The sequence below is a fragment of the Patagioenas fasciata genome, chromosome Z (genome assembly GCF_037038585.1).
Source record: "Patagioenas fasciata isolate bPatFas1 chromosome Z, bPatFas1.hap1, whole genome shotgun sequence".
In the NCBI taxonomy this organism is placed as follows: domain Eukaryota; kingdom Metazoa; phylum Chordata; class Aves; order Columbiformes; family Columbidae; genus Patagioenas; species Patagioenas fasciata.
In genome coordinates, this window is record NC_092560.1 from 7,553,235 (window position 1) to 7,579,583 (window position 26,349).

The following is a 26,349-nucleotide window of genomic DNA, read 5'->3' on the forward strand; positions in this document are numbered from 1 at the left end:
TTTCATGTGTCTCCATAACTCCTCCACACAGCCCAGGAGAGGTCTGTTGACCACTTGCCCCAAGCACATACTCCTCCATGTATTTCAGAAATCTTTAGATGGGAGCAGATCTAAATTTTACTTTTACACCTCTGTGATACTGACAGCTTTGTAGCTCCTAATCTCATGGCAGAAAAGAGAGATACTATGGTCTAAACACCCGGTCACTGGGTCACTGTTAAATGGAGGTGAAAACTACCTGTGAAAGAACAACAAATAAGCGTTATTTTAGAGAAAGCCTGGTCAGTAAGCCTGACAAGGTAAACCTGAAAACAAATTTAGAAATTACTGGCATAGGCAGGCTGAGCTTTTTTTTTTTTTTTTTTGTACATAGATATTTGGTTTAGATACGTATTTGGTTCTGTTTAAAGATTCTTCCTTCTGAGATGCAGGATCCATGCTGTGAGAAAATGATAACTGGAGTTTTTGTCATCTGCATGGAGCAGATGAGGAAGGAGAAAATACTGGCTGCATACTCCTTACAAACCCTGTTCAAGTAGCAAGACTGAGGGATGCCATTGCTGCTTCCAAGAGAGTCTCTTTCCTTCACAGAAGCCAGTCAAAGAAGGAAACACATATAAGAACAAACATTTTTCTGAAGCTATAGAATAGAAATAAATCTTGGGAATAGCATAGCGTGCTGATTTTCAGAGACAGTATCCTCTGGAACGTAACTAGTGTGATGGTTCTGCCATCCTGTTGCTTTCTGAAGAGTATGTGACAAAGAAACAGAGATCTTGCAGTAGTGCAACGATAGTAATGGACCACATGGGAAGAAAATCCCTATGCACTGAGAAGCTATCTTCACGAGGCAGGCTGGTTAAAATTCGAAGTTTCCCTGCTCTTACAGGTTATAGCTGGATCTTTAGCAATGTTTAAATGAACAAACATTCATGGTATAAATTCATTTCTGTATGTTTCTACTAAACATGGAGTAGTGGAGAACAAGTTGTAGCTAGATAATAAAGAGGAAGGGCTGTAAGGGAAGGCTACAGAAGACCAAATGTCTTGCTGCTCTATTGAGAAGCATGCTATTTGCAATGCTGGGGTGACGGGGGAGATAAGGAGGCTGGAGGTAGCATGATCAAATACAAGCTTGTCAGTCTTTCCTTAAAGACCATCTACAGGTTACACTTTCTGCTACGTCAAAGCAACATGGCTGCTCCATAGAATCACAGTATCACTTTGGCTGGAAGGGACCCTCAAGTTGAAGTTCAACCACTGATGTAGCTCTGGCATTAAACCTAACAACCTCATCTACACGTCTTTTAAATGACTCCAGGGATGGTGACTTCACCACTACCTTGGGCAGCCTGTTCCAATGCCTGACAATCCTTCCTAGGAAGAATTTTTTCCTAATATCCAGCCTAAACCTCCCCTGGTGCAACTTGAGGACGTTTCTTCTTGTCCTATCACTTCCTATTTGGGAAAAGAGATCAACACCCTCCATGCTACAACCTCCTTTCAGGTAGTTGCAGACAGCAATAAGGTCTCCCCTCAGCCTCCTGTTCTCTAGGCTGAACAGCCCCAGTTCCCCTCAACTGCTCCTCATCAGACTTGTGCTCCAGACCCCTCACCAGCTTCATTCTCTGAACTTACTCCAGCATGTCAGTGTCTTTGCTGCCTTAAGAGCAGGACCTGACTGACCCTGCCATAGTAATAATGCTCTATCCATGGCAACAGTCAAACGCTGACCTTCCTGACCCATTCAAAAGTGACTGCTCTACTCTCCCTCAGCAACAGTGAAATCTTCATAGTTTTCAAGAGCAGCAATATCCTGCAGCACCTTTACCAGCCGTGTGAGGAGGAGGAGGTAAGAGAAGGAGCCCTCTGTGAGGTATAAAGTGTGACTGGGGCCATGGCTGCCAAAGTGGGTGTCAAAACCTCCATCCCAGCTGGGACAGCAGGTCACGGAGCTGCCGCACCTCCCTGCCAGTCTCACCAGGCTCTGGAGGTGGGAATGTATCTTCCCTGGCTGTCAAGCTGGTGGCAACATGAGCAAGTAAGACTTCAGAAAAAAAAAATAATAAACTGAGGTGGATTATTAATATTCCAGTAGAGATGCACATGCCCAAACCCACCATGGTGGCGGCTGAGGCCAAGCTGTGAGGCGGCCTCGGGGCTCCCAGGGCTGGAGTGGCAGGGGATGGAGAGGGGCAGTCAGGTTTCCAAAGCTGCCACAGCCCCGCTGCCGCCTCACAGAATCCCAGAATGTCAGGGGTTGGAAGGGACCTGGAAAGCTCATCCAGTCCAATGCCCCCGCCGGAGCAGGAACACCCAGCTGAGGTTCCACAGGAAGGTGTCCAGGCGGGTTTGAATGTCTGCAGAGAAGGAGACTCCACAACCTCCCTGGGCAGCCTGGGCCAGGCTCTGGCACCCTCATCGTGAAGAAGTCTCTTCTCAAATTTAAATGGAACCTCCTGTGTTCCAGTTTGTACCCATTGCCCCTTGTCCTGTCATTGGTTGCCACCGAGAAGAGCCTGGCTCCATTCTCCTGACACTCACTCTTTATATATTTATAAACATTAATGAGGTCATCCCTCAGTCTCCTCTTCTCCAAGTTCCAGAGCCCCAGCTCCCTCAGCCTTTCCTCACACAGGAGATGCTCCACTCCCTTCAGCATCTTTGTTGCCCTGCGCTGGACTCTCTCCAACAGTTCCCCGTCCTTCTGGAACTGAGGGGCCAGAACTGGACACAATATTCCAGATGTGGTCTCACCAGGGCAGAGTAGAGAGGAAGGAGAAGGAAGGAGAACCTCTCTCGTCCTGCTAACCGCCCCCCATCTAATACACCCCAGGTACCATTGGCCTTCCTGGCCACAAGAGCGCAGTGCCCCAGCAGCCCCTTCTCAACCCGGCGGCTCCTTCCCGCCTCCCGGCCTCAGCCAGAGGAGGCAATTCCACCTCAGCCCTGGGCGTCAGGGCGGGACCGGCCCGCCCCAGCCCGCCAAGTAGCGGGGAGCTCAGCCCCGGCTGAGCCAGCGCTGCCCCTCCGTGCCCGGGGGAGCCTCGGCCGCCGCTGCCGCGTCAGCCGCGGGGCCATGGAGCGGCGCGGGGAGGCAGGCGGCCGTGTCTGTATGTCACAGACCGTCTTCCCGGCACACGCCGACCACCGCGGGGAGCTGAGCGCCGGGCAGCTCCTCAAGTGGATGGACGCCACCGCCTGCCTCGCAGGTAGCGGGAGTAGCAGTGGCCCGGCCAGCGGGGGCCGAGGGGCTGAGGGGGGCGGTGGGCCGGGGAGCGTCTCCTCAGGGCGGAGGGGAGAGAGAGGCACCCCCCCCGCCATTTGCTGCCGCGTCCCTTCCCCTCAGAAATGCGCCTGTGCGGGGACAGCGTCTCCTTTCCTGAACACCTGCACCGGTCTTTGCCGGTGACAGGCGAGGAGAAGGCGAGATTCTGCCCCTAGGGGAGGCTTGAGGAAAGGTTTCAGCTGGAGGGGGTGTGTGTGAGATTTGGGGGTTCGGGTTAGAAACAGGCATCAAGGCAGCAGAAGAGTTTGCGGGGCTGGAGAGAAACTGTGAGGGAAGAACAACGAGGGGGTGAGGGAGGTCGTGAGGAGAATTAAAAAAGGGAGCAGTGAAGGGGAAACACGGAAAAAAAAAAATACTAGAAGAAAGGAAAGTACTAATATAAGAGTATTGGCGTATGGGTGGAAATAAACCTCCGAACCACAAACTCCACCATTGTTTAGAGTGCTCTGTGTGTGGTGTAAACTCAGCTTTGAAAACTTACCATGTCCTCAGCTAACTCCTGGGAGCGAAAGCTGCCTCTGAAGCACTCAGAAAACGCGAGGCTCTGCCGTCTCTGCTGTCAGTGAACTCCATTTCCAAGTACAGCTGCATACATTAGCAGTCCATAATGAGCCCTGCGGAGAACAGCGGGTGTATTTGGGGAACACGTGTCTGGATGGCGTCTCCACGCTGACCGCGGTGCCCTCGCTGCGTAGGTGTGTGCTGCACTCCATGCAGCTTTATGTAACCCGCTCTGCCTATATAGAAAGAGTTGTGTTCCTGGAGAACTTGTCCCACACAATAACCCAAAAACTACCAAGCATGTGGCAACTTCCCAACATGATCACACTTTTTTTTTTTTTCCCACTTGAGATTTATTCTAGCACAAGGGAGTAATTCGATTTCAGCCCTTTGGTGATTTATTAATACCTTTTAACCATGCTCTTTGTGGAGAGACTCTGAACTGATCTCAGCAACCTCTGAAGTTACGTCCCTGCTCTAAGTGCTGCTACAAAGGTTTGTCCTTGCTCCTTGGACTTTGCTTAAGCTGTGATGATCTTCATCAGCTGCAAACCTGCCACTGGAGCTCATTTTCAATTCACCTTTCATAATTGCTTTCGTAATTTGCTTGGTTAGGCTTAGGGCAGCAGCAGTCAGTCATTTGTGCCACAGGGCTAATCCCGTCACACAAAAATGATTTTTAACATCTTTCCCCACTTTGCTTTTTGTGTCACAGCAAACTCAACATGGCAGGTGGAGATTTGTGTGGCTTTGCCATCTTGCACCCACATTACTGCCAGCTGGTGCGGTTGCCAGTGCCTGGGCTTTGCATCTTCCTCGTTTCGTGTCCTGCTGCTTTAGGTGTGATCCTGGCTGGCTACTTCCTCACTTTCAAGACTATTTATGACTATCGCCATCTTCTCTTACCTGTCACAGTTGAGAATATGGCTTTGTGGTCATTAGTGACCTCTTCCCTTTCATCACAGTTTGCTGTCTTTCTGATAAATGCCTTAATGTGTTCTACCCTCATATTTTCAAAGCGTTTATGAAAGGCAGGTCCTGCTTTACTAACCTGGTCTCCTTCTATGACAAGGTAACGCACTTAGCGGATGAGGAAAAGGCTATGGATGTCATGTACTTAGACTTCAGTAAAGCCTTTGACACCATATCCCACAGCATCTCCTGGAGAAGCTGCATCTCATGGCCTGGATGGGTGGACTCTGTGATGGATAAAGAACTGACTGGAGGGCCGGGCCCAAAGAGTTGTGGTGAATGGAGCCAAATCCAGCTGGTGGCTGGTCATGAGTGGAGCTCCCCAGGGCTCAGTATTAGGACCAATTTTGTTTAATCTCTTTATCAATGATCTGGATGAGGGGATTGAATACACCCTTATTAAGTTTCCGGGTGACACCAAATAGGGTGGGAGTGTTGATCTGCTAGAGGGTAGGACAGCCGTACAGAGGGATCTGGACCATCTGGATCATTGGGCTGAGGCCAATTGTATGAGGTCTAACAAGGCCAAGTGCCAGGTCCTGCACTTGGGCCACAAAAACTCCAGGCAGCACTACAGGCTTGGGGAAGAGTGGCTGGAAAGTGCCTGGCAGAGAGGGATCTGGGGGTGTTGATTGACAGCAGCTGGACATGAGCCAGCAGTGTGCCCAGGTGACCAGAAAGACCAACAGTATCCTGGCTTGTGTCAGGAATAATGCGGCCAGCAGGACTGGAGAAGTGATTGTGCCACTGTACTTGGCACTGGTGAGGCCCCACCTTGAATTCTGTGTTCAGTTTTGGGCCCTTCACTATAGGAAACACCTTGAGGTGCTGGAGTGAGTTCAGAGAAGGGCAAGGAAGCTGATGAGGGGCCTGGAGCACAAGTCTGATGAGGAGCAGTTGAGGGAGCTGGGGCTGTTCAGCTTGGAGAAAAGGAGGCTGAGGGGAGACATTATTGCTGTCTACAACTACGTGAAAGGAGGTTGTAGCATGGAGGGTGTTGGTCTCTTCTCCCAAGTAGCAAGTGACAGGACAAGAGGAAAAGGCCTCAGGTTGCACCAGGGGAGGTTTAGGTTGGATATGAGGAAAAAATTCTTCCCGGAAAGGGTTGTCAGGCGTTGGAACAGGCTGCCCTGGTTGGACTTGATGATCTTAAAGGTCTTTTCCAAACAAAATTATCCTGTGGTTTAGGTACTGATACAACTTGTGCACCATCCTGTCTCACATTTCTCCAAGCTTTTTCTTGTGATGCTCACTGAAAATATTACTTGGGTGTGAGAACTCTCACCTGTTGGGCAGTGCTGTTTTCTAGGTTTCCTGCTTGTCCACTCTTTTGCCTCTGTCTCTCAGGAAACTTTTTTGAACAGGGTATCCCAGTGTTTATACAGCTCCTAGTGTGGTGGAGATTTAGTCTCAGACTCTAGGTGCTATGGTCAAATAAATAATAAATCACAATAAGTTGCTGTAAAAAGATAAGTATCGGGCTATTAAAATTAACAGTGAAGAAGCTGTTTACCTTTTCCAGATTAACCTTCCTAATTACTACAAATAGGGTGCGTAATGTCTCATAACCAAATGCATCCCAGGGAGATGAAGAACACTGATCAAATTTGGTAAAAAATATTTTACAATAAGTAAATACTTGGGTTTGAATTTTTAAATATTGGGGGTTTTTTTGTTGAATTCCTGCAGTTTTGATACTGCACTGAAGACATGTACTTACCTGCTGTGAGCATGTTAATAAGCCAGTAGGTCTTTCTCCTCTCTCTTAGTACATACATAAAAATTTCACACTGGTTTAATATAGCCCATATTCACAACATCCTCTTTTGAGGGAGATCACTCAGATTTCTTGTTAAAGATTTGTGACTCTTTTTGTTCTGCAACATGCTTGTAACCCACTTAGCAGAATGTTCAGTTTTAGAGAAAGACATTAGGTAGAGCTTTTCAAACTGAGCAGAATCATTATCATCATCTAATCTCGTCTCCTGACGTTACCCTTATTTCATGGTAAATATTAACTTTAACCTTAGTCATCTTTTTTTCTAAGGGGTCTACTGCAGACTTGCATTGGAGTGGTTGAAGGAACAAGCGGAACCTACCGTGTTTCATGTCTCTCATGCACAAGTATATAAGTGAATAGCGTGCTGCAAATGCAATGTGGTAATTGTGTGTCCATGTGTCTCTTTTGAAGCTGAGAAACATGCTGGCGTGTCTTGTGTAACAGCGTCTATGGATGACATACAGTTTGAAGATGCTGCCAGGTACAAAACCAGCTAACAACTGTCGAATGTTTTCATTCTAGAGTTCCTTATTTGGTAGAGATAAACGAAGGCATTACAAAATCTGAGACAGCAGGACAATGAACTCACAGCGTCACAGAGTTAAGTCTCAGAATTGCTCTTTTCTCCTTCTGATAGCCTGACGCTCCTGGAAAACAGATCAATTTCACACATCAAAAATAAACTGTAGTTATTTTGACTTGGCAGCCTAGATGCCAGGTGAGAAACTGGTGGCCCAGTGATCTCTGGTTCTAGTTAAAGTGAGTGCTGCAGGCCGTTACTTATCTCTATTAAATAAGGAATGCATACCTATAATAGTTATTGTATGATTTTTTTTTTCTTGATAGTGCTCTTTCAGTTTGTTACCACTTCTTTCAGCTCTTTAAAAAAACGGGTGGATGTAACAAAACAAATGTTTTGCATTCATGATTACTGAATGTTGAGTGAGTCTACAAGATAATACAGGAGTTAATTTTTCTTTTAACAGTTTTTCATGATTGTCCAAGGGAAAAAGACACTGAAAGAGGAAATAGCACATTTATTCCTAAACAATATCTTTACAGAAACTTAAGGCTATTCCTTTGTAGTTTTTATGTGTTTTTACACCTTGCAATCTGGAAGTTAATGAGTCATTAGATGGGATGAACCTGGCTACACAAACTAATGCACATGCAGTTGTCGTGACTGTGAACCAAGCGTCACTGGCTGTCAGCTGTACAGCTGATGTCAGCTGTGCTGTGCAAGTGTAAAATAAGCATCCACTCACACTTCTGAACAGCAGACTTTTAGAGTAGTGGCCGTTAGGATGAGAAATAGAACCAGTAACAAAGAAGCTGACAGGGTCATACTGAATCTAGAACTCAAGAGAACTTCTTGTTCTGTTTTACAACATTAGTTTTAAAGTGTTTGTCTTGACTGTAATTGTTCTGCATTTTTAATTTTGTCCTTAGGAAAAAATACTGTCTGTGAAATCAAAGAGCCCTACAAATGAAGTCAGGATAATGTTTTTCTTTCAGGCATACTATTTCAGACTTCAGTACCTTCAGAGCAATTTTCTCTCTTGTTTCTGAGATCAGAACAGAGCTTCTGTAATGTAGTGAAAATACTTGCCTTCCAAATTTGTTTCCAAATATGTCTCTGGTTCTTCTTCTACTTGTGGTGCCAATGTTTCATTTTTTAACAGGAGTTTAGGGTACAAGCCTAGTAACTGTGAAGTTGTTTCAGTAATTATTTTTCAGCCTCAGGTCATCCCTAACATCCTGCTTGTAGCTTACTGTGTAATTTCCGAAATTTTGCCAGACCTTCTTGATTATACAAACATCTTGCATGAATAAGAGAACTCTTGTATGTCACTCCAGTAAATTAAAAAGATGTTGTATAAGTTACTCACTGTAAGGTTTCATTTACCTAACTAAAATACCAAATGTTCTGAAAGTATTAATTCTTCTGTGCATATTTCTTTTTAGTTGACATGGAAACAGAGACTTCCACAAATCTATATACTGCAAAACTCAGTTTTATGGTATAATAACAAATAAATCCCTCTTCCTTGTCTTCTAATACACAACAGTTCAATGGTAGTAAGAGCATCTGATTTTAAATCACATTTATTTAAATTTTGTTAGTGCTCCATATGTGAATAATTTTAATCTCATTCCGATGTATTTCAAAGGCTTCCTGCCAGTTACAAGTGAAAGTGTAGTTTTCTGTTACTTCTGCTTTCAGGTATCTATTTAAATGCCCAAGCTGACCAGCTCTCTTGTCTTAAATAAATCAGTTTGTCCAAAGTCAGATTACATCATAGAATGTAAAACAATTCATTTTGAAACAGCTCCCAAAAGTATATGAAAAGGCATTTCCCGATCATACTGCCTGACCATCTCAGTTCTGACATATTTATTTTCAGATATGGCCGTAGACCCAGAGTATGACACTCTTCTACCATGAAATATGAGTCCAGCTCTACAGGCTGCTTGGGACACCAGGGGAGATGCCAGTCAGTCAGGGAACCTAATTTCTCTGAGGTCCAAATCCACCTCGTTGCAGGACTGGTGTCCCAGGCTGAGTGAGATCACGTCCAACTTTGTTCTGTTGTTCCCACCCTGCAGTTTCCTCAAAGCGGGACAGACCCAGACTTTCAACCTCTCTTATGCAATGTTCTCACAGATAGGAAGAGAGGTCACCAGGGAGGTGTCGCTGGCAAAGGTGAAATAATCTTTGTACAGAAGAATCGTGTTCTGCCAGGAAGCCCGAGGTAGAGACCTCTGCAGACCCCACTGGGAGCTCATGGGCAATCCAGCATCGCGATGTTCTTGACAGGGATCATGATGTCCTCTGCTGGATCTGTAGAGAGTCTGAACTCTCCCTCTTTTAAGGAAAACCTCATACTCACTATCAATATGTTTTGTGCTCAGTCATTGAGTTTATGTAATGAATGTATTCTACCTTTTTTCACTTTGGACTTGTCATTGGCTCTGCTGCTGTGTTACTGTAATCCTCTTGGGAGTTTTGTGTCAGGTACAGTCTTGAGAGGTGTTTCAGGGTACTTGACTGAGTTCTGCCTCTAAGCTTTCCAAAGCCTTTTCTGAGACTGTAACAGTAACTTCTTTGCCAAGATTGAACATAAATGCTGTGTTACTGTTCTGAACAGACTTTCCTTTTTGGAAATGAGCTGGTGGTTCCCTTACCTGTGTAGTTTAGAATAATTACATTAGTGATTGTGCTTTTTTCTTTGGAAAAACTCCTCCTGAATACGTTCTTCAAAAGTTAATGAGGGCTGTGTATCTGAAAATGGTCTTAATTCTTTCCTCTAACCATTTTCCCCTCCTGTCTACTCAAAGGCTTCCACTTGTGTTCTTTAATGTGAACAAGAAAGAGGAAGTTTCTGTGCAGTTGGTTGTTCTTGTCTGATACTATAAAGGAACAGGTTTCCTACTCCTCATTCTGGTGTTTGGTAACAATTTGTTTGAAGTTCTGGCATTGAGAGAAGCAATTTAAGAAAAGCCTTACCTTTAAACATCAAAACCCTATTAATTAAATTAGGAAATAAATGATAAAGAACAGTTTTCTTTTATAAACTGAGGTCATAACTGTTCAAAATCCTTTACTGTAAATGCCTGTTTCATAGGTACACAAGTGGGTTTGAGTTATATTTTGCAGTTGCAGATGTAGCTGGCAGCTCTTTGCCTGTTCTGGGACTGATCTTTAGCAGTTTTAAGTCAGTCTAAATTCCCTGAAGTCAGTGTCCTCATGCCTAGTGTTCTCACCATGCACATCATGTCCTTTTTCTGCCCTGCTCAATAAGACAACTTTAGGGGAAACTGCTTTCTTGCCAACCTTTCAGCATTGCCTTGCATTAGGGTATTAGGGGCTTGAAAACAAGGGTTACTCTTGGTATCAGCACATAAAAGGCAGTTTAGAAATTCCACAAGGAAAGTGAAAGTATTTTCTCATTTAAATTTTATTCTATCTAGTAAAAAGATATAATTCCCTGCAGGTATTCTATGTAGGTAAATGAGAAAGAAGAGTTGTTCAGCGGTATGATGCTAAGACAGAAGGAACATGCTGCAGCCCTGTCCTTGGCCGAAACTTGGAAAGTAAACTCCTTCCCCATTCTTCAAAGAGCACTTTTTGTCCTGTGATTATTTCTTCGTGTGCATGTATCTGTATGCTAGAGAATGCACATATGTGGTATCTTGTGTGGTTTTGCAGTTACTTGTACTTAGTGATTTGGTGTAACTTGCAGCAAGGTGTGCCAAAATTTGTTGGGGCATCTGGGGCCTGGAGCACACCTGACATCATAGCAACATCACCAAGGAGAAGGAATGCTAGTATTAAGCTTATGCAGTTTTCTGAGTGACTGTTATTGTTACTGAGCATGCATGAAGGTCTGACGGGTGAATAACAGTGCTAAACTTTTTTCAGTGCATTTTCAGTACAGTGTGGAAGACATGGGCTGATCAAAGAGATTTTCATCACTACTATCAGGAATACCTAGTGAGGCAGGTTCAAACCCTTACTAAGCTGCATGATTACATACCATAAGATGTTATTATTCTTAACAGGGTTGGACAAATTATCACCATCAAAGCAAAGGTGAACAGAGCGTTCAAAACCAGCATGGAGGTAAGAGACCATCACTCTTATTCCCAACAATATTTAAATAATAGAAGAGAGGTGGGAGGAGTAGAGGAATGCAACATGGGTCTGGTCTTATTTGTTTCAGAAGGAGCTTTGTGCAGATATCTAAACAATAATACTGCCTAATGAAACTCTGGTTTCATAATTACTATTATAACTGCTTGTTTCTGGTAAAATAATCCATGTCAAAACAGAAACTGGACCCTGAAGACTTAAAGTCTCTGACAGGTGTACTGGACAGGATGGGGTAGGAGATGTTGGCCGAGTCCAAAGCTATTTACCTCTAAGCAGTCTTTGGATCAGAGCTAGGATCCACTGAACTGGTGAAGTTCTAAGTACTTTTGGAACTTCTTATACAAAAATATTTCCCTCAGGTGTTTGCATGCCCTTACTCTTAATATGGCAGCAGATATGCAATACATTGCCCAATCACTTACTCGAAATCACAAATGAACCTTCAGTGTACTTTTCCATGTATTGTGCCCAAGTCCAATTCTCATTAGTATTGAGTGATGCATCTCACAGAGAATGTGTTCCAAAAGGTTCTAAAAATTGGAAAAAAAAAAAAATTTTGATACATGTCATGCTTCTCTCACCACATACAGTGTTTCACCTTCAAGTGTTTCATTGTATTTTATACTTTTATACAGACTTTTTTGCTCGTACAGATCTCGGAAATATTCAGATGGGGACTCCAAAGGGCGCACAAGTAAATGGAAAGAGATACCCATTAAACTAAATCTAAGTGTCTTTCCTATTTTTTGTTTTGCCCTACAAGTGATGTCAAATAGACAAACACAGTTGTTGTATTGAAGAGCTTTTCAGACCTCAGCAAATATTGTGATGTTCTTATGTGTTCAGAGATCTATCAGTGATAGCAAAGCAGTTTGTTTACGTTCTTTTACATTTAAGAGCCTGGACATGATTAATTTGATAAACACTGCACCGTTTTGTCTCAACTCAACTGACGGTGATGTATATACCTTTTTCATCTCCTTTCTGCACTACCTCCTTCCTTGTAGGTTGGCATCAAGGTTACAGTACAAGACGTTTTGACTAATGTTGAGAAAATTGTGAGTGTGGCATATGCAACATATGTAGCCAAACCAGTTGGTGCTGGAAAGGTATTCTTTCTGTTTTCTTCTATACTTGAAGCTACTGGGACTGAGTTTCTCTGAAATAACCCAACTTTTCTGGTTGTGGAACAAAGGAAGATGTTCATACCTGTTTATTCTGATCAGTAATAGGAAAACAGCATGAAGTCCACAGTATGTGGAGATTATTTTTTCCATGTGTCTGCTCTGAAGTTGTTAGGGTTGTTTGGTTTTTTTTATTGTTTCCTTTTTCTCTTGCACATTTGCTAGTAATAGTACTGGTGTCTTTGTAAGGGTTGCGATGTTGACAGAGGTAAGCACTCGAAGAGAGATCCCATTGAGTCTGCATAGCCTGTCTCCTCAGCAGCTGATCTATATAGATCATGAAACCTGCAAGGGTGTTGGGGGTGGGGTTTCTTTATCCTTCACTCCCCACTTCAAAGAGGTTGTTCAGACATCACTATTCAGATAGAATATATTATTTTTAAGCTAGATTCCAATCTCAATTAATTCTTTGCCATTTATGTTGATTAGTTTTCATGGCAATAAACACTGCTGTGCCGAACAGCCACAGTTCTTTTAAAGTTTTCACGTGAGAAAGACCAAGTACTCCTCAGATCCTCTTAATAACCTCCCTTTGGATGCAGTATTTTACTTTGTTGAACGTTAGTGGCTAGAATCATACATCTGACTTTCCCATCTCATTGAACGTGTTATGACAGTGCATCTGCCTTTTTATCATCCACTGCAGACAGGCAGAGAGCAGTCGTCCCATGAGCAATTAATACACCCTATAGGTTCTGCTTTCTCTTCTGCTATGATATATTACAGTTTGCAGAAGAAACAGATTGGAACAGTTTTACCAAAACCAAAAGCCTACCTTATCACTGAAAGGTTAATGACTAAATTGGTTAACCTGAAAGCTGAGGATTGTTTATTATTAGTTTGATATCATGTCCATGGCATCAACCCACTTACCTTTTGCCCAGATTTCCAGGGAGGTTTTTTCACTATCAAATTGCTGATGATTAACCAAGATTAGGCTTAAGACAGGAATGCCCCAAAGGAAGTTTGAGACTTCAGTTCAAATACCATCGTAAATAAAAGTCTTGGAGAAACTGCATAACATTTTTTCAAATCCATGTTTCATAACAACTGTTGCTAAACTTGTGGAAAGAGCAACAGTATGCATTCACCATCTTAATCTTTTAGCTGGAGCATCTGGAAAAAGCTAGAAAGCTCTTGAGGAGGGCCAGAAAGGAGGCAAGGAAACTGGAAGAGGGTTTGAGTGAAGACTCAGAGACTGAGAAACATCAGCAGAACCACTGCAGGACACAAAATGTTCAGTTTTCCTGTGTTGCAGTGATTGTGCATTATTTTAAGGTTTTTGAGACTAGACCTCCTTGTAGGCAAATCACACAAGTGACTGTTCAGTGGCACCTCTGCAGTATTTATCTATATGTAATAATTTTCTGAAGCCAGTACAGGTTTGTATTCAGTTTGTCATTGAACTGACATACGTGGGAATTGGCATGTGGGGGAGAAGAATGTCTGATCTTGGCAAGAGAGAAGTGTGTTTCTGGGCACAAGTAGCGTTTTGGGCATAAAGTTATAGAGTATGAAACTGCACCAGGTGCTGGGTGCTCATGTGTTTCTCCTTTGCCTCAGAAAACCAGTGCTTCTTTGAAAATAGGTCCTCAGACAGATGGAACAGGCTATGTGAGTATGGAGTGAGTTGTGAAAGAGGGAGTGGGTAATTTGTGCAGTGAGTGGGACTGGGCTCTGGGATACACTTCCCCATATACTACATCACTGATCAATGTGACTGGATTATTTCTCTGATACGCAATATACAATACTCAAACCTTCATATTAAGATTCTTTTGCTTTTGTATTTAAAAGCTTAAGACTCCTTGTCATTGAGTTTTAAAAAATAATTCTGAAAGGATAATGAAGAATCTCTTGAACTCCAACTCTGCACTTGTTTTATTAAAAGATATCGTCATCTTGGACAGTTGATAGCAAAAGGTTGTAGAAAATGCTGATGCCATTTCAAGTGCAAAGTGCACTTTGTTATGTTTATGGCATTCAGAACCTCTTTTTTTTTCTTTTTTTTTTTTTCATTTGCATAGATTGAATTAGAACCTATAAAGCTGCTCTCTGCACAAGACCACCTGGAGCACACCCTGGCTATTGAGAGAAGAAGAATACGACTGGGCTATGAACAGGTCTTTGAGAACCTAATGCTGGAGAGTAATAAGGAAGGTGATTACTGTGGTCAGCATTGAAAATGGAACAAATTACTTATTAACAGCTGGAAGGGAAGAAAAAGCAGACAAAACATCTGAGTAGAACTCCTTGAGGTTGTGGTATCATGTAGAAAAGCATGTGCCAGATTTGTGAGGGTGTGTAAGACAGTTATTCTAATAGAGTGGTATTTCTTTGTCTTTCAGAAATTCCAGATTTAAAAATGCAGGATTGAAGGCCAAGCATGCACTAAATAGATGCAAAATGCTGATCTTTGTGTAGATTATATGTGTAAGGTTTAACAGTTCGCACAGGACTTCGCAAAGTGGTAATAAAATCCTATGGCACTAGTTTTAACATAGATAGAAGGATAGAATTCACTGAGGCTTCTAGCTGTGTCTTTGCAAGGAAGCACTAAAACCTATGTTTATGCCACGAGGTCATTCCCAACAACAGGAGAAACTTCCTGACATGGAGGTCAAAACAGGAAAAAAAAAAAAATTAAGTTCCTTATGACCAAATTAGAAAAACTGAGCCAAGAAACAGGTTCATCTTTATTTCTGGTGATAATCACTGTTCTTGAAGACAGTTATGCTCAAAAGTTCCTGTATTCCCCTGCAAAAGAAATTATTCACAGTAGTTAAGAAATATGCTGGTATTTGGAAAATCTGAGCTATAACTCCATCTGTAAATAACAGACGTTATGTGGTTTTGCTGAGGAAAGACAAAACCTATTGTAAATATAAATTCTAGTCTTAACAATTTAATAAGACTGTAGAACTGAAGAGACTCCTTTGCTACAAGTAAAGTTATTTTGTGTCATAGAAGATGGCTCAATACCATGAAAGACAAATCAGAGATTGCTGATTTTGGTTTCTACTGCCTTGCCTGGAAAAATCCTTGAAGGATCTAATCATTGTTAGCACTAATCTTCCTCCTTATGAAGACAGAACAAGCAAAATGGGGAAAAGAGACAAGAAAATATTGTGTATAAAGCATGTTGGGTAGTAAATCAGGTATCAGTGATATCCAGAAAGTGAAGTTTGTGTTCTGAGTGGATCTTATGTAACAGCTTAAGTAGGTCCAAAGTACCAGTCAGTCAAATGTGTCCGCACATGTATATAATCATAAAGTTAGTTAATTACGGCAAAAGTCAAAAGTACAGTTCAGGTGAAGTGTCTTCTAGCTCAGACATGCACTTTTAAAATGACTGACATAATCTCATGCCTAAATCTCTTGCAAAATATATCTGAAAAAAACAAAGATTAGAGTGAGGATGTATGGCAAAACATTTGAAAGTCCAGTTGGAAGTTATCAGATAATGGAAGGTGGTTACTGATTCAGATCCATATTTCTCTCTTTTGCGTGTTCTGTACTGTCTTTGGTAATCACAAGATTTTTAATAGCTTATGGAATAATCATGTCATACTTTCACCTTAATTAGACACATTTGCACAGGTGCCCATTGTACATGGTGGTCAAAGTCAATGAAAGGCATTTGAGTAAGTGATATATTGCCCTGACAGCATCTGTTAGAGGTCATGCATAGCAACTGTGAACAATCACAAGCACATGCTGAGGCAGTTGGCTGCCTGTGTTCACAGCTAGCCAGCTTTCACAGTAACTGCTTCTGACACAGCTTCTTTGAAGGAGATGGTGAGGGCTGGGAAGGCTCACTGTGTTGTGATAGACTGTGGGGTGCACCATCCCCCACCTCTTAACGTCTTTTGGCAGAACAGAGTGAATCTCCAGCCTCTTGCTTCCCTTGCAAAGAACAGAGAGTTCTTCTGTGTCTTTCATATTTTTTTCTTCTTTTCATTGTGTCTGAAGCAAATTGCATGCTTCAGTAACTGGGAGTATTTTCTTCTTGCCTATCAGAGTGACTAGCTGAAACAATTCATTAATGCACTGCTGCCGTATTTCAGATACTTTTGAAGATGAAGATGCAGTTTCAACTGAGTTTACACATGTACAGAGTATTGAGCTTGTCCAGCCTCCTCATGCAAACCATCATGGCAACACTTTTGGTGGCCAGATCATGGCTTGGATGGAGACAGTGGCCAGTATTTCAGCAAGGTACTATTCTACATCACATCCTTTGCAGAGTGTTCTAAATGGATGTGATTTAATTTAATATTAATAGTTTCTCATGTATTTAATTTATGAAAAATACAGACTCAAACCTTTGTGACTTTTCTTCCTCTTCAGATTGCAAAAGGCCTTTGAACTATCTCTGTGATACAGTTCCCACAGCATGCCACACCACTGTGGGAGTCAAATATTATTCTCCTGTTACACATGAAGACTCTAAGGCAAAAGGGGCTATGTTATCATCCTGAGAATGTCTGCAGAATGTCATCACTGGGAATAGGAATAAAAACTTGGCCTCCTTGGGGGGTTGGTGCAGTGTTTTAAAAGCAGATTTAGTCGTTAATTGAAGATAGAACCAAAACTGACCCTGTATCAATTGATATCCAAAAATGACCAGCCTTCTAAATGTTAGCCTGAAGATCCTTATGCCAGAAGAAAGAACAAGTCAGAGAATAATAATTAGAAGAAACAGGTTCTGTTTTGTTGGTGTGCACATGGAATGGTTGCATAATCTTCAGCAAGTCACTTAGCCTTTCAGTCTCTCTGAGTACCACATCCTATGGGTTGTAATATTTTTAGCAGTATAAAGGGCTCTGACATCTTCAGGTAATAAGTGTGAAGTATTTTTCTGACGCTGCCTAGTACTACTTGTCAGCATGGCCTGGACATAAAATCATTTAATTTCTCTTCCCCTGAAATCAAATGGTTGTTTTTCCCCTTGTTCTTGGATGCTGTACAAAGCTTCTTTGTAAGCAACACTTGAGTTTCAGTTTGAATTCTCCTTGCATACCAAGTGACCTAATTCACTGCAGGGATGTTAGATACATTTTCATTTTTCAACTTTAATAATTAAATGACTTCTCCATTCATTATTCATACAGTTTTGATTTGTAGCCAGCAGTTGTACTGATAACAACAGATTTTCTGTAGTGGTTGGATAAACAACTTGCTTTAGTAACATTAGAATGCACTGACCTTACCCAAGTGTGTAGTTTTGTTGGCTTCAAAGTGACTGATTTAGATTTTTGTCATAATGTGACCCAAAATATTTACCTGTTTTCATTCGATAAGTTTTACCTACTGAGAGTCACGTTTAAGTTTAAAAAGAGAAGGAAAACACCAGGAAACCAAGTACTGAAAAAAAGTTATTTGAAATAATGAATGTCAAACATGATTTGTCATGTTTAAAATTTCAGGAATAATAGCTAGTGACAGAGACTTGTTGAAAACAGAGATTTTGTAGTTCATGCTTGAGAAATAGCTAGTCTTGCTACAGATCTTTTTTGAGGCCACTCACAATTAGACTTGACCTTTGAAGGTGCAAGTCAAAAGTTGCTATGGCCACAAACTTTGACAGAGGAATGGAAGAGGAGGGCTAACCCTTGACAAGTAAGTTTCTGAGTGCATTATAAAAGTTGCTCACCCTCCTTCTTCTCTCTCCCCACCCCTCTGCCCCTACTTTTTTGGCCAGAGAGTAAATTAAAATCTTGCAGGTAACAATAAAGCCATCTGAATTTTAGTAATATTAGTTTGAACTGGCTCTGTACTTTCTTATTTCTTATACTTGCAGTAAAAGCATTCAGGGCGTAGTTTTCCAGAAAAAAAAAAAAAAAAAAGAATATTTAGGCCAAATTTCTGGTTTGCTTCTCTCTTATTTTCAATCATATTGTATTTGCATCTTTGTAGTGAATGTTGTAAATAAGATCACCATTCAGCATTTTAAATCAGAAGCGCGAATTATTCCTAAAGAAATTACAAAGTAATTTGAATGTATTAGTCTGTTAAAAACGTACCAGTCAATTAATTAGCTACAGATAATTGTGTGTGTTTAACAATACTGGTACATTAGTTTTCAGAATGCAGTTGAATTAACAGCTAGCAAAGTTACAAAGTTTCATTTTCAAGTTTAAAAACTGCACAATGGAAAATCTATTCTCAGATGTGCATATGGGATCCTTGCTGAGGAGTTTTGCATACATGCATGCGGACAAAGCATGTTTTTTCAAAGTCTAAAAATAAATGCCATTATTATATGTTGTTCCCTATTCGTGTGATATACAGAGATCCCAGAAGAGAGTGGGGCTTTCACTATGTTTAGAACTGCTGAAGAAACCTAATTTTTGCCACCTCCAGAGAGCTTGCAAACTAGATCCCAATTCCACAAAACCTTAAGCTGTACTGTACTGCATGTTTTTTTCTGGAACACCTGTGAAGGTCAGAGAAGCAATGGGTTGCTGGGATTCCCTAGAGTAGATGACACAGTATTGCAAAACCTTTCCTTGAGCAGTGAAGCTGGGTTTGATCAAGTGTGTATGTTTGTCCACTGTGCCAGTCCAAAGAGCAGCTTTGCTTCTGTGCTCGTGGGAGGGTTACTCACCCAGCACAGACAATATCCTACACTAGACCAGCAAAATTTTACTAGAGTGACTACAACCTGTTTCACAAGAGGCTCACAGAGACCCATTAAGGACAACCCAGCTGAACCTGTGTTGCATTAAGAGTTTTAGTTTCGCAGAAGTTAAGCGCCCTTGCATTCCAGTGTCCTCAGTGTGTACACTGTGACCATGGGGGTGTCTGAGCAGACCCCCTCGGTGATGCCTACTCACATCAAATAACCTCAGCTTCGCACTGTAAGTCCAATTGTGTTCAACAGCCAGTCAGGCATAATGTTGAAATCACACCATTGGATTCACTGATCATGCAGGGAAGTCGTGACCATTGAATTTACATGTTTGCACAGATTCACAAATAGTATAATGTATAAGTCTGAGTGCATCCAGTGAGAAATCTGCATGACTAGATCCACAAATAATGAGGTTTATTAAAGCAACAGGTACAAATTATTTTAGATGCCATCGATAAATACACAGTCTTCAAAAACACTCTTTAGTTGCAAAGTACACTTTACTTGTAAAACACACGTTAGTTGCAAGGAATAAGTACTTGTACCAAATATATATAAATTCTAAGATGACTGTGTAGCACTACTAATGTGATTACAAATACAAGCTTGAAGTCTAAGTGTCCTGGGGAAAACTTGGTATAGCTAAGTGGACAAATCTTACCCAAAAGCATCCCTTTGGTCAGAGAAGATAGGCACAGCCTGTTGACTGCTCCCAGAAATCTTATTATGCAGTTCCTTTGACTTCTCAGTTGATGGTGTCTTCCCCCAACCTTCCTCTATTGTTAGGGTATTTTATACTATTTTCTATTTTCAAGTGGAACTTGAGTGACTCTAGTCATACATACCTTTGTTACTGATTGGTGTAAAAACTCTCGCTTTGATTTTTAAGGTAAATACTTCACAACACTTGCTCAAAGAGGTGCGGGAGTGGGTAGATAGAGATGTGTTTTCGTATTATAATGAGACTACAATGAGCAAAGTTCATCCACTGGACAAACTTCTGGCCCAGTAACTAGCATTTTGGACAGAATTGAACATTTCTCCTTTTCAATTGGCAGCAGTTATACCATCTGATTCCTGTACCTGCCTGGCTACTCAGGGCCTGGCCACGGTATCTTCGCATCAGTCCACTCCCCTGTGTCTCTGGTAATACACTGGGCTTCCCCATGCACTACCATCCAGCAATGCAGGCCGGGTGGGGGGGGGGATGAAACCAATACAGAGCAGATTTCTTCCCTGCTGTTGAGCTGGTTTGACTGAAAATGAGTTAATTTCCTTCATACAGTTAGAAACTTTTCTTTTTCATAGCTAGCACAGTCATTATTTGGACTTAGTTTGAGAACAAGAGATAACACCCAGCACAGAGTTAATGTTTTTAATTGCTCTGGTCTGGGAGCCAAGGACATTCTGAGCTCTGCCCACAGGTGTGAGGCAGCTGGAAGGGGGACATGGATGGGGCAGAGCTTGACTGACATCCAGATTGATCAATAAGAGTATTCCATCCCATTAGCGTCATGCTTCATATTTAAGGAGAGATGGGATCTTCTTGTCTCTCTCTGGCTTTTTCACTTTCTTCTCTCTCTTTGTTGGGACTGGGGGAGTTCTGTTCAGGACCTTCATTAGTTCGGCTTTTTGCTGTTTTTCAGAGGCCTCTGGGCCTTTCTGCCTTTTTTCCTTTTCTCTCTGGGATCAGCAGTTCAGGACCAGATGCTGCTTCCTGGGAATGGCTATTCAGTGTGGACAGAGTTCATGACGAATTGCATTGAGTATCTTTTATATTTTATTTCTATTTTTCATATATATACATATATATTTACTAGTAGTATATATGTATTTTGTTATTTTATTAAACTGTGTGTATCTCAGTCCAAGTTTCTCCCTCCCCTTTTGATTCTTTCCTCTATTTGGGGGGGGCAGAGCGGGGTGCAGAGTCAGTGAGAGGCTGTTGTGGTTGTATTGCTAGCTTGGGTTAAACCACAACAGTCATGCAGCTACCTTGTATGCTGAAGACGTGGATATAACTTTATTCTCAATAAGTATATCCTTCATAATTAGTTTCAATAATTTTCCCCCTCTAGTAATTATTCCACAACCTGATTACATGTAACTGAACACAGTAGAGGGTCAAGTCTGAAATAAGAGAAGACATGTGAGTGCACGCACTGTGCAATTGGAAGGAGAAAGGGAACACTATTACTAAGATTTGTCTGTAACACTCTGTCATGCCCTCAGCTTTTCAAATTTAGCCAACAGTTCTGTGTCTCTGAATAGATGAGCGATCAGTTCAACATCTTTCTGTCCCTTTGTATGTGCAAAGGTGAGTTTCCTAGCTCAGCACCAGTAGCTAACAGCACATAATTTAGTAAACTAGGCCAAATTAAAACAACAACAATGCATTTGGCAGTTATATGAGTAGTTTTTTATTCTTATTCATATAACACTAGCAGAAAACATCTGACAAAGAAGAAGAAAAAAATCAATATTAAAAATAATAGAAAGTTATTGCTTTGCTTGAATGCTGTTCCCGGTGCTCAACCTTTCTGCTCAGGTTTCTTTTAATTGTTTAAAAGCTTTATGATCTGGCATTTTTACATATTAAGCAATATCCTACTCCCCATGCAGTCATACAGAAATTAATGAAACTCTGTGAAGTAAGTGGTTACTCTGTAGATAAGGGATACGTGGTCTGGCTCCAAAAGATGGTAATATCAAACAGTGAGAATTAATTAGTCAGTGTTTGTAAAGTGTGTTGAAAATGAAACAGCATGATATAAGTGGTATTATTATGTTTGAAATTTGAATTATGTGCTGTTGTAGCTTAACATGTTAAATGTATTTCAGTGGATCCTGGAATAAGTTGGTGTAATATAGTTATTTTCCAGGTTGTGCAGACCTTGTTGCGCTAATTACTCACTTCAGACCTAAAAAGGAGGTTCTTTAACACAACTGTATGTTTTGCCCTGTCTCTCTTGCTTTCTTTTTCAGCCGCCTTTGTCATTCATATCCCATCTTGAAATCAGTCAATATGTTTAAGTTCTGGGGACCATCTGTGGTGGGTGACCGCCTTGTCTTCAATGCAATTGTGAACAATACATTTCAAAATAGGTAAAGTTTCTCATCTGCTTGTTTTCCTTGACTTCTCCAGCACCAGCCTAGCTGCGTGTTTGAAGCTTCAGCTATAAGTAGGATTTGCATTACTGAATTAATTATTTTTCAGATGGAGCTTTGAGGGATATATCCCTCAAAGACTATCTGTCTGTATGTGCTTCACTTTTATCAGTGACATTTTTAAAACATTTATTCTCTGACTTGATCACTCTCAATTTAAAGATCATTTGTAACCAAATCCCAATCCTGAAAATGCAGACCAGGAGTACCACTCTGAAATTCAGGGATTTTCAAGGGGTCAGTTGGTCCCACAGCCTTGACTCCTCAGAAGGGGCCAGCTTGCTGCTAGGGTCTTCTCGTTTTGGCATCTGCTGACAGATCTGGGTTCTGTTTGTTGCTGGTTACTGGCAAAATTCACACTTAATTTTGTTTATTTTTTCCACTGTTGGTTTGGGTGTGTACAGAGGTGATGCTTTGCCAGTTGTGGTTTGGTCACAATGGCTACGGCCAGTGCTGAAATTTTATCTTTATTTGAGTAAAAGGTCACTGTAAGCATAAAATGTAGATTTTGACATGGTGAACGTCTGCTCCTGGAATTTAGTGCTGTGGCTACTAGCGCCAATCTAGCACAGATCCTGCCTGCTAATGTCTGCTCTCTCTTTCTCTCTCCTGTGCATGCACTACCTCCTCTGCAGTTTAGGGCTACTGTTGTGTTTCCCTCACAGAGAATGACTCTCCTCTGACTTCTGGCAAAGGGACAGCACCTCTCTCCTAGGCTATTCCCCCACCTACAGGAATGGCGCTTTGGGCCAACAGACCCTCTGGTTTAGCCAGTGGCGTGATGTGACTTAACATGGAGCCCTGTTCCAGTGGGAGGACTTGTTCCGAAGTTGCAAGAGGTGTAGCAGGACAAGCCACAAGAAGGCAGAAGCTAAAGTAATTCCTCCTCCAAGTTTTGTACACAGGGCAAATGTTATGCTGGCATTGTGGTTCTATGGCTGCTTTTCTTTGTAGGTATTATTTGATCCCAACAGAATGCCAGCAGGACATGAATTACCTTCATACTATGCTTCTGCTGAATGTCAAATCAGTATAATCCTGTTCACTTCTGCTGTCTGTGTGCTTACTGGTGTTCATATTTTGCTGCTTAGCACAATTTTTACTCTCCTTGTTAATGCCATTTATCTAATGCTACCTTTTATTTTATTTCTGAAATGTGTCTGCCCAAACTGAGTAATTTATTTCATATGCCACAGAACGCATTTGAGTCAGGCTTTCTGCACACAGGAAGGTGTACAGCAGCCCTTTTTAGTATCTCTCAGGGCTGCTTCTGCATCACTTGTGGTAGTTCAATAATTAATTTAAACTTTGATTTCAGTGTGGAGGTTGGTGTCCGTGTTGAGGCTTATAACTGTGAAGAATGGATCAAGGACCAAGCACGGCATATTAACAGCGCATTTCTCATTTTTAACGCTGTAAATGACAAAGGACAGCTGCTCACCTTCCCCAAAATCAAACCTACTACAAAGGTCAGCTCTCATCCTCAGGAGGAGGATAAATGCACACATGAGATAGTGTGGTCGAACCCAGCACACTGCATGTCTCACAGCCAGCTACTACAACCTTGCTGGGAAAGCAAGAACTAAATATGGCTGTGCACTGAAGTGCATCTTCTTATAGAACAGAAAACCTCTAAATGAAATGTTTGCCTTTGAGTGAGAGATTTGTCATTGTTAACTTTGGTCATCCAAAATGGAGAGGTGTAGTGGAGAGTGGTCATCATTAGAAATTCTGTAGTTAGTTAATGACCAGGCAAGAAGAATCCGCTTTTTGCCCATTTTTGCACCTATCTGTACCTGTCTTGTGCAATCTCCACTGACTGTGGATGAAACTCCTAACTGTTCAGTGAATAAAATTGTTTTTATAAACCTTTAATGAAGATGAGAAATAGAGTTAATAAAGAAGTCTGTAGGAATCAAATCCCATTACATGGTTGGGCTTTCAAGTTCCTTTGACATGGAGATGTCAGCATGTGTTTCCCTGAAAGTGGTTCATGAAAAACTCCGAGCAGTTTGAATATTTATTGTTGAATTATTTGCTGTGATTTCTCCTGTCAGTAACCTTTGTGCTCCAATTTTGAGATTTTTAGAGAACCAGTACAGACAGAAATTAAATTATTATTTAACATCAGTGAACTTATATTTTATAGGGGGCCAACTGGACAAATAAATCAAGGTGTCCTATGTACTAGGTGAGGCAGTAAGGTTTACTCCTGCCCATTACAGGCTGTTTCAAGAGGAAAAACTGATTCTTCCCCTTGGAAAAAAAAAAAAAAAGCCATAGCTCAGTCAAAAAGAGTGCTTCCCTTAAAGACCTGCCCAGGAGACCGTCCACAAGCTAAGTTTTACTATAAGAACATATACACCCATTCCTTCAGAGTAAAGCAAACAAACTGGGAAAATCATTATGTGCTCAATGTAGTTTAAACTTTCAAGTGACAGCTGGTATGGCAGTGCACTACAAAACTGTAAGAGATACCTTCAGAAAATATTATGTAGTCTTTGGTTTAACAGTGGCCGAAACACACTAATCTGGAAATTCTTTTTATTCCAAAAGTCACGTGTCATCTCTTAAAAGCAGAGAAAAATAAGGTTTTTCCAAATGGCATATCCTTCAACATAACAAGTTCTACTGACTTTTAATGCAGTTTGGTGTGCTGTATGCTCTTGGGTCACTTATGTTCTTTAAAAAAAACCAAAGTACCATGACAGAGTGATAATAAGAGAAGGGAAAGACCTGGCACCTTGAAGAGCAGATCACATCCATTTGCACAGTGCTTGCTCTGTGTCCCAGGTCCATGTGCACTAAAATAGGAATTCTTCCATGCTTCCTTCATGCTTTGAAATTCAGGTGATGATGAATTGGATAAATGGTTTATGTGGTGGGTGGCACATATAGAAATAATAGATTATGTGTGGTGCACTTCTCAACTGCTACTGGTTTAGGTCCAAAAAGTTCTAGGGGTATGCTACTGTGGTACAACTTTTTTATTGGATTGTTTTTACAAGTTTAAAGGAATATTGTCAAGTCAAAACCAAACCAATGACTCAGGTTACCTGGGAAAAATCCAGTGTACAGAGTACAATTATTTATTTATTTGTAATACATCTCTGTATTTGTCCGTCTGTAAGAAACAGGTTTCAGTTGGCTTTTTGTTAGAGTAAGTCATACAATAATAATATGTGTTACTGTCTGATTTCCTTTTTATAAAGGATGGTATGAGGCGATACCGTGGAGCTGTTGTCAGAAGGAGAATTCAACTAGCCAGGTATAGTTGGGTTACAAGGAAAATTTGATTTGGAAAACTTGATTTTCTAATTTATCCTCTAGAAAGTTATAATTTGTTAAGCAGTCAAAATCTCCTCAAACTTAGCTGTTATATTTCTTAACTTTCCAAATAATTTTCCCTGAGTTGTATTGAAATTATCAGTAGCTGCTCATCTCAAAAATAGTTGTTGCTGTCTAGGTTATTTTGTTTCGCTGTCCTTCTTGGGAAGAAAAAGGAGTTACTGCAAACCTGTCTTGCAACTAAAAATTTTTAACAATCTTCAAAGTACTTAGAAGACACTTAACCTTATAAAAGTGATTATTTTCTTGCATATTTAGAAGAAAGTGTAAAGAATCAATTAATGCTATTATTTTTCTTTTGAACTTTGTTTCAGAAAATGCATGCTGTCTGCTAAAGAAGACAAACCTTCTGACCCCTGGGAGAGAAGCAACCAGGTAATCCGTAGATTGTGTCCTATCATATGCCTGCATAAAATGGTGTATTTTTAATCTTTTTGGGTGTGTAAACCAGTTGTAGAAGCCATCTCAGTTTCCAAAGTGGACCTTCTGTACTTGAGTCTTACAATAGTAATGGACGAATGGATAAATGTGTAATAAGATGAAAGTTTTTTTTTCTTCAGAAAAAAGAGAGTAGCTGCTTCACTATCGATTTAAAAGTAAGTTTGGTGAAAAATACCTTTAAGATAGAACCTGTTAACAAGTGGTCCTCTAAGCAGCCAAGCCATAAGGTCTCCTGCAGGTTTATATCCCAGTGTTCCCAGCTTTTAAAAAGCTGAATCCTCCTGTAGAGGAACCAGTTTGTGGGTTTTTTTCCTTTATCCAGCCACCAACTTTCTGAAACATTTTTGGGAGGAGTCCATTTAGTAAATGCTGAAA

At 41.2% G+C, this 26,349-nt stretch overlaps 1 protein-coding gene across 2 annotated transcripts in view; it reads left to right on the forward strand.

Annotated features, from left to right (window-relative positions):
* Positions 1 to 2,988: 2,988 nt before the first annotated feature.
* Positions 2,989 to 26,349, forward strand: part of ACOT12 (acyl-CoA thioesterase 12) — a 31,950-nt gene continuing 8,589 nt past the window's right edge. The window contains exons 1-10 of one of the 2 annotated variants that reach the window (XM_071802559.1): positions 2,989 to 3,212; positions 6,954 to 7,023; positions 11,106 to 11,166; positions 12,204 to 12,305; positions 14,408 to 14,540; positions 16,448 to 16,598; positions 22,003 to 22,122; positions 23,504 to 23,654; positions 25,398 to 25,453; positions 25,848 to 25,908. In XM_071802559.1, the coding sequence (XP_071658660.1) occupies positions 3,080 to 3,212; positions 6,954 to 7,023; positions 11,106 to 11,166; positions 12,204 to 12,305; positions 14,408 to 14,540; positions 16,448 to 16,598; positions 22,003 to 22,122; positions 23,504 to 23,654; positions 25,398 to 25,453; positions 25,848 to 25,908 (1,038 nt within the window). In that variant the 5' untranslated portion in view covers positions 2,989 to 3,079. The remainder of the gene's footprint in view (positions 3,213 to 6,953; positions 7,024 to 11,105; positions 11,167 to 12,203; positions 12,306 to 14,407; positions 14,541 to 16,447; positions 16,599 to 22,002; positions 22,123 to 23,503; positions 23,655 to 25,397; positions 25,454 to 25,847; positions 25,909 to 26,349) is intronic. The other variant, XM_071802560.1, reaches the window with a different exon arrangement.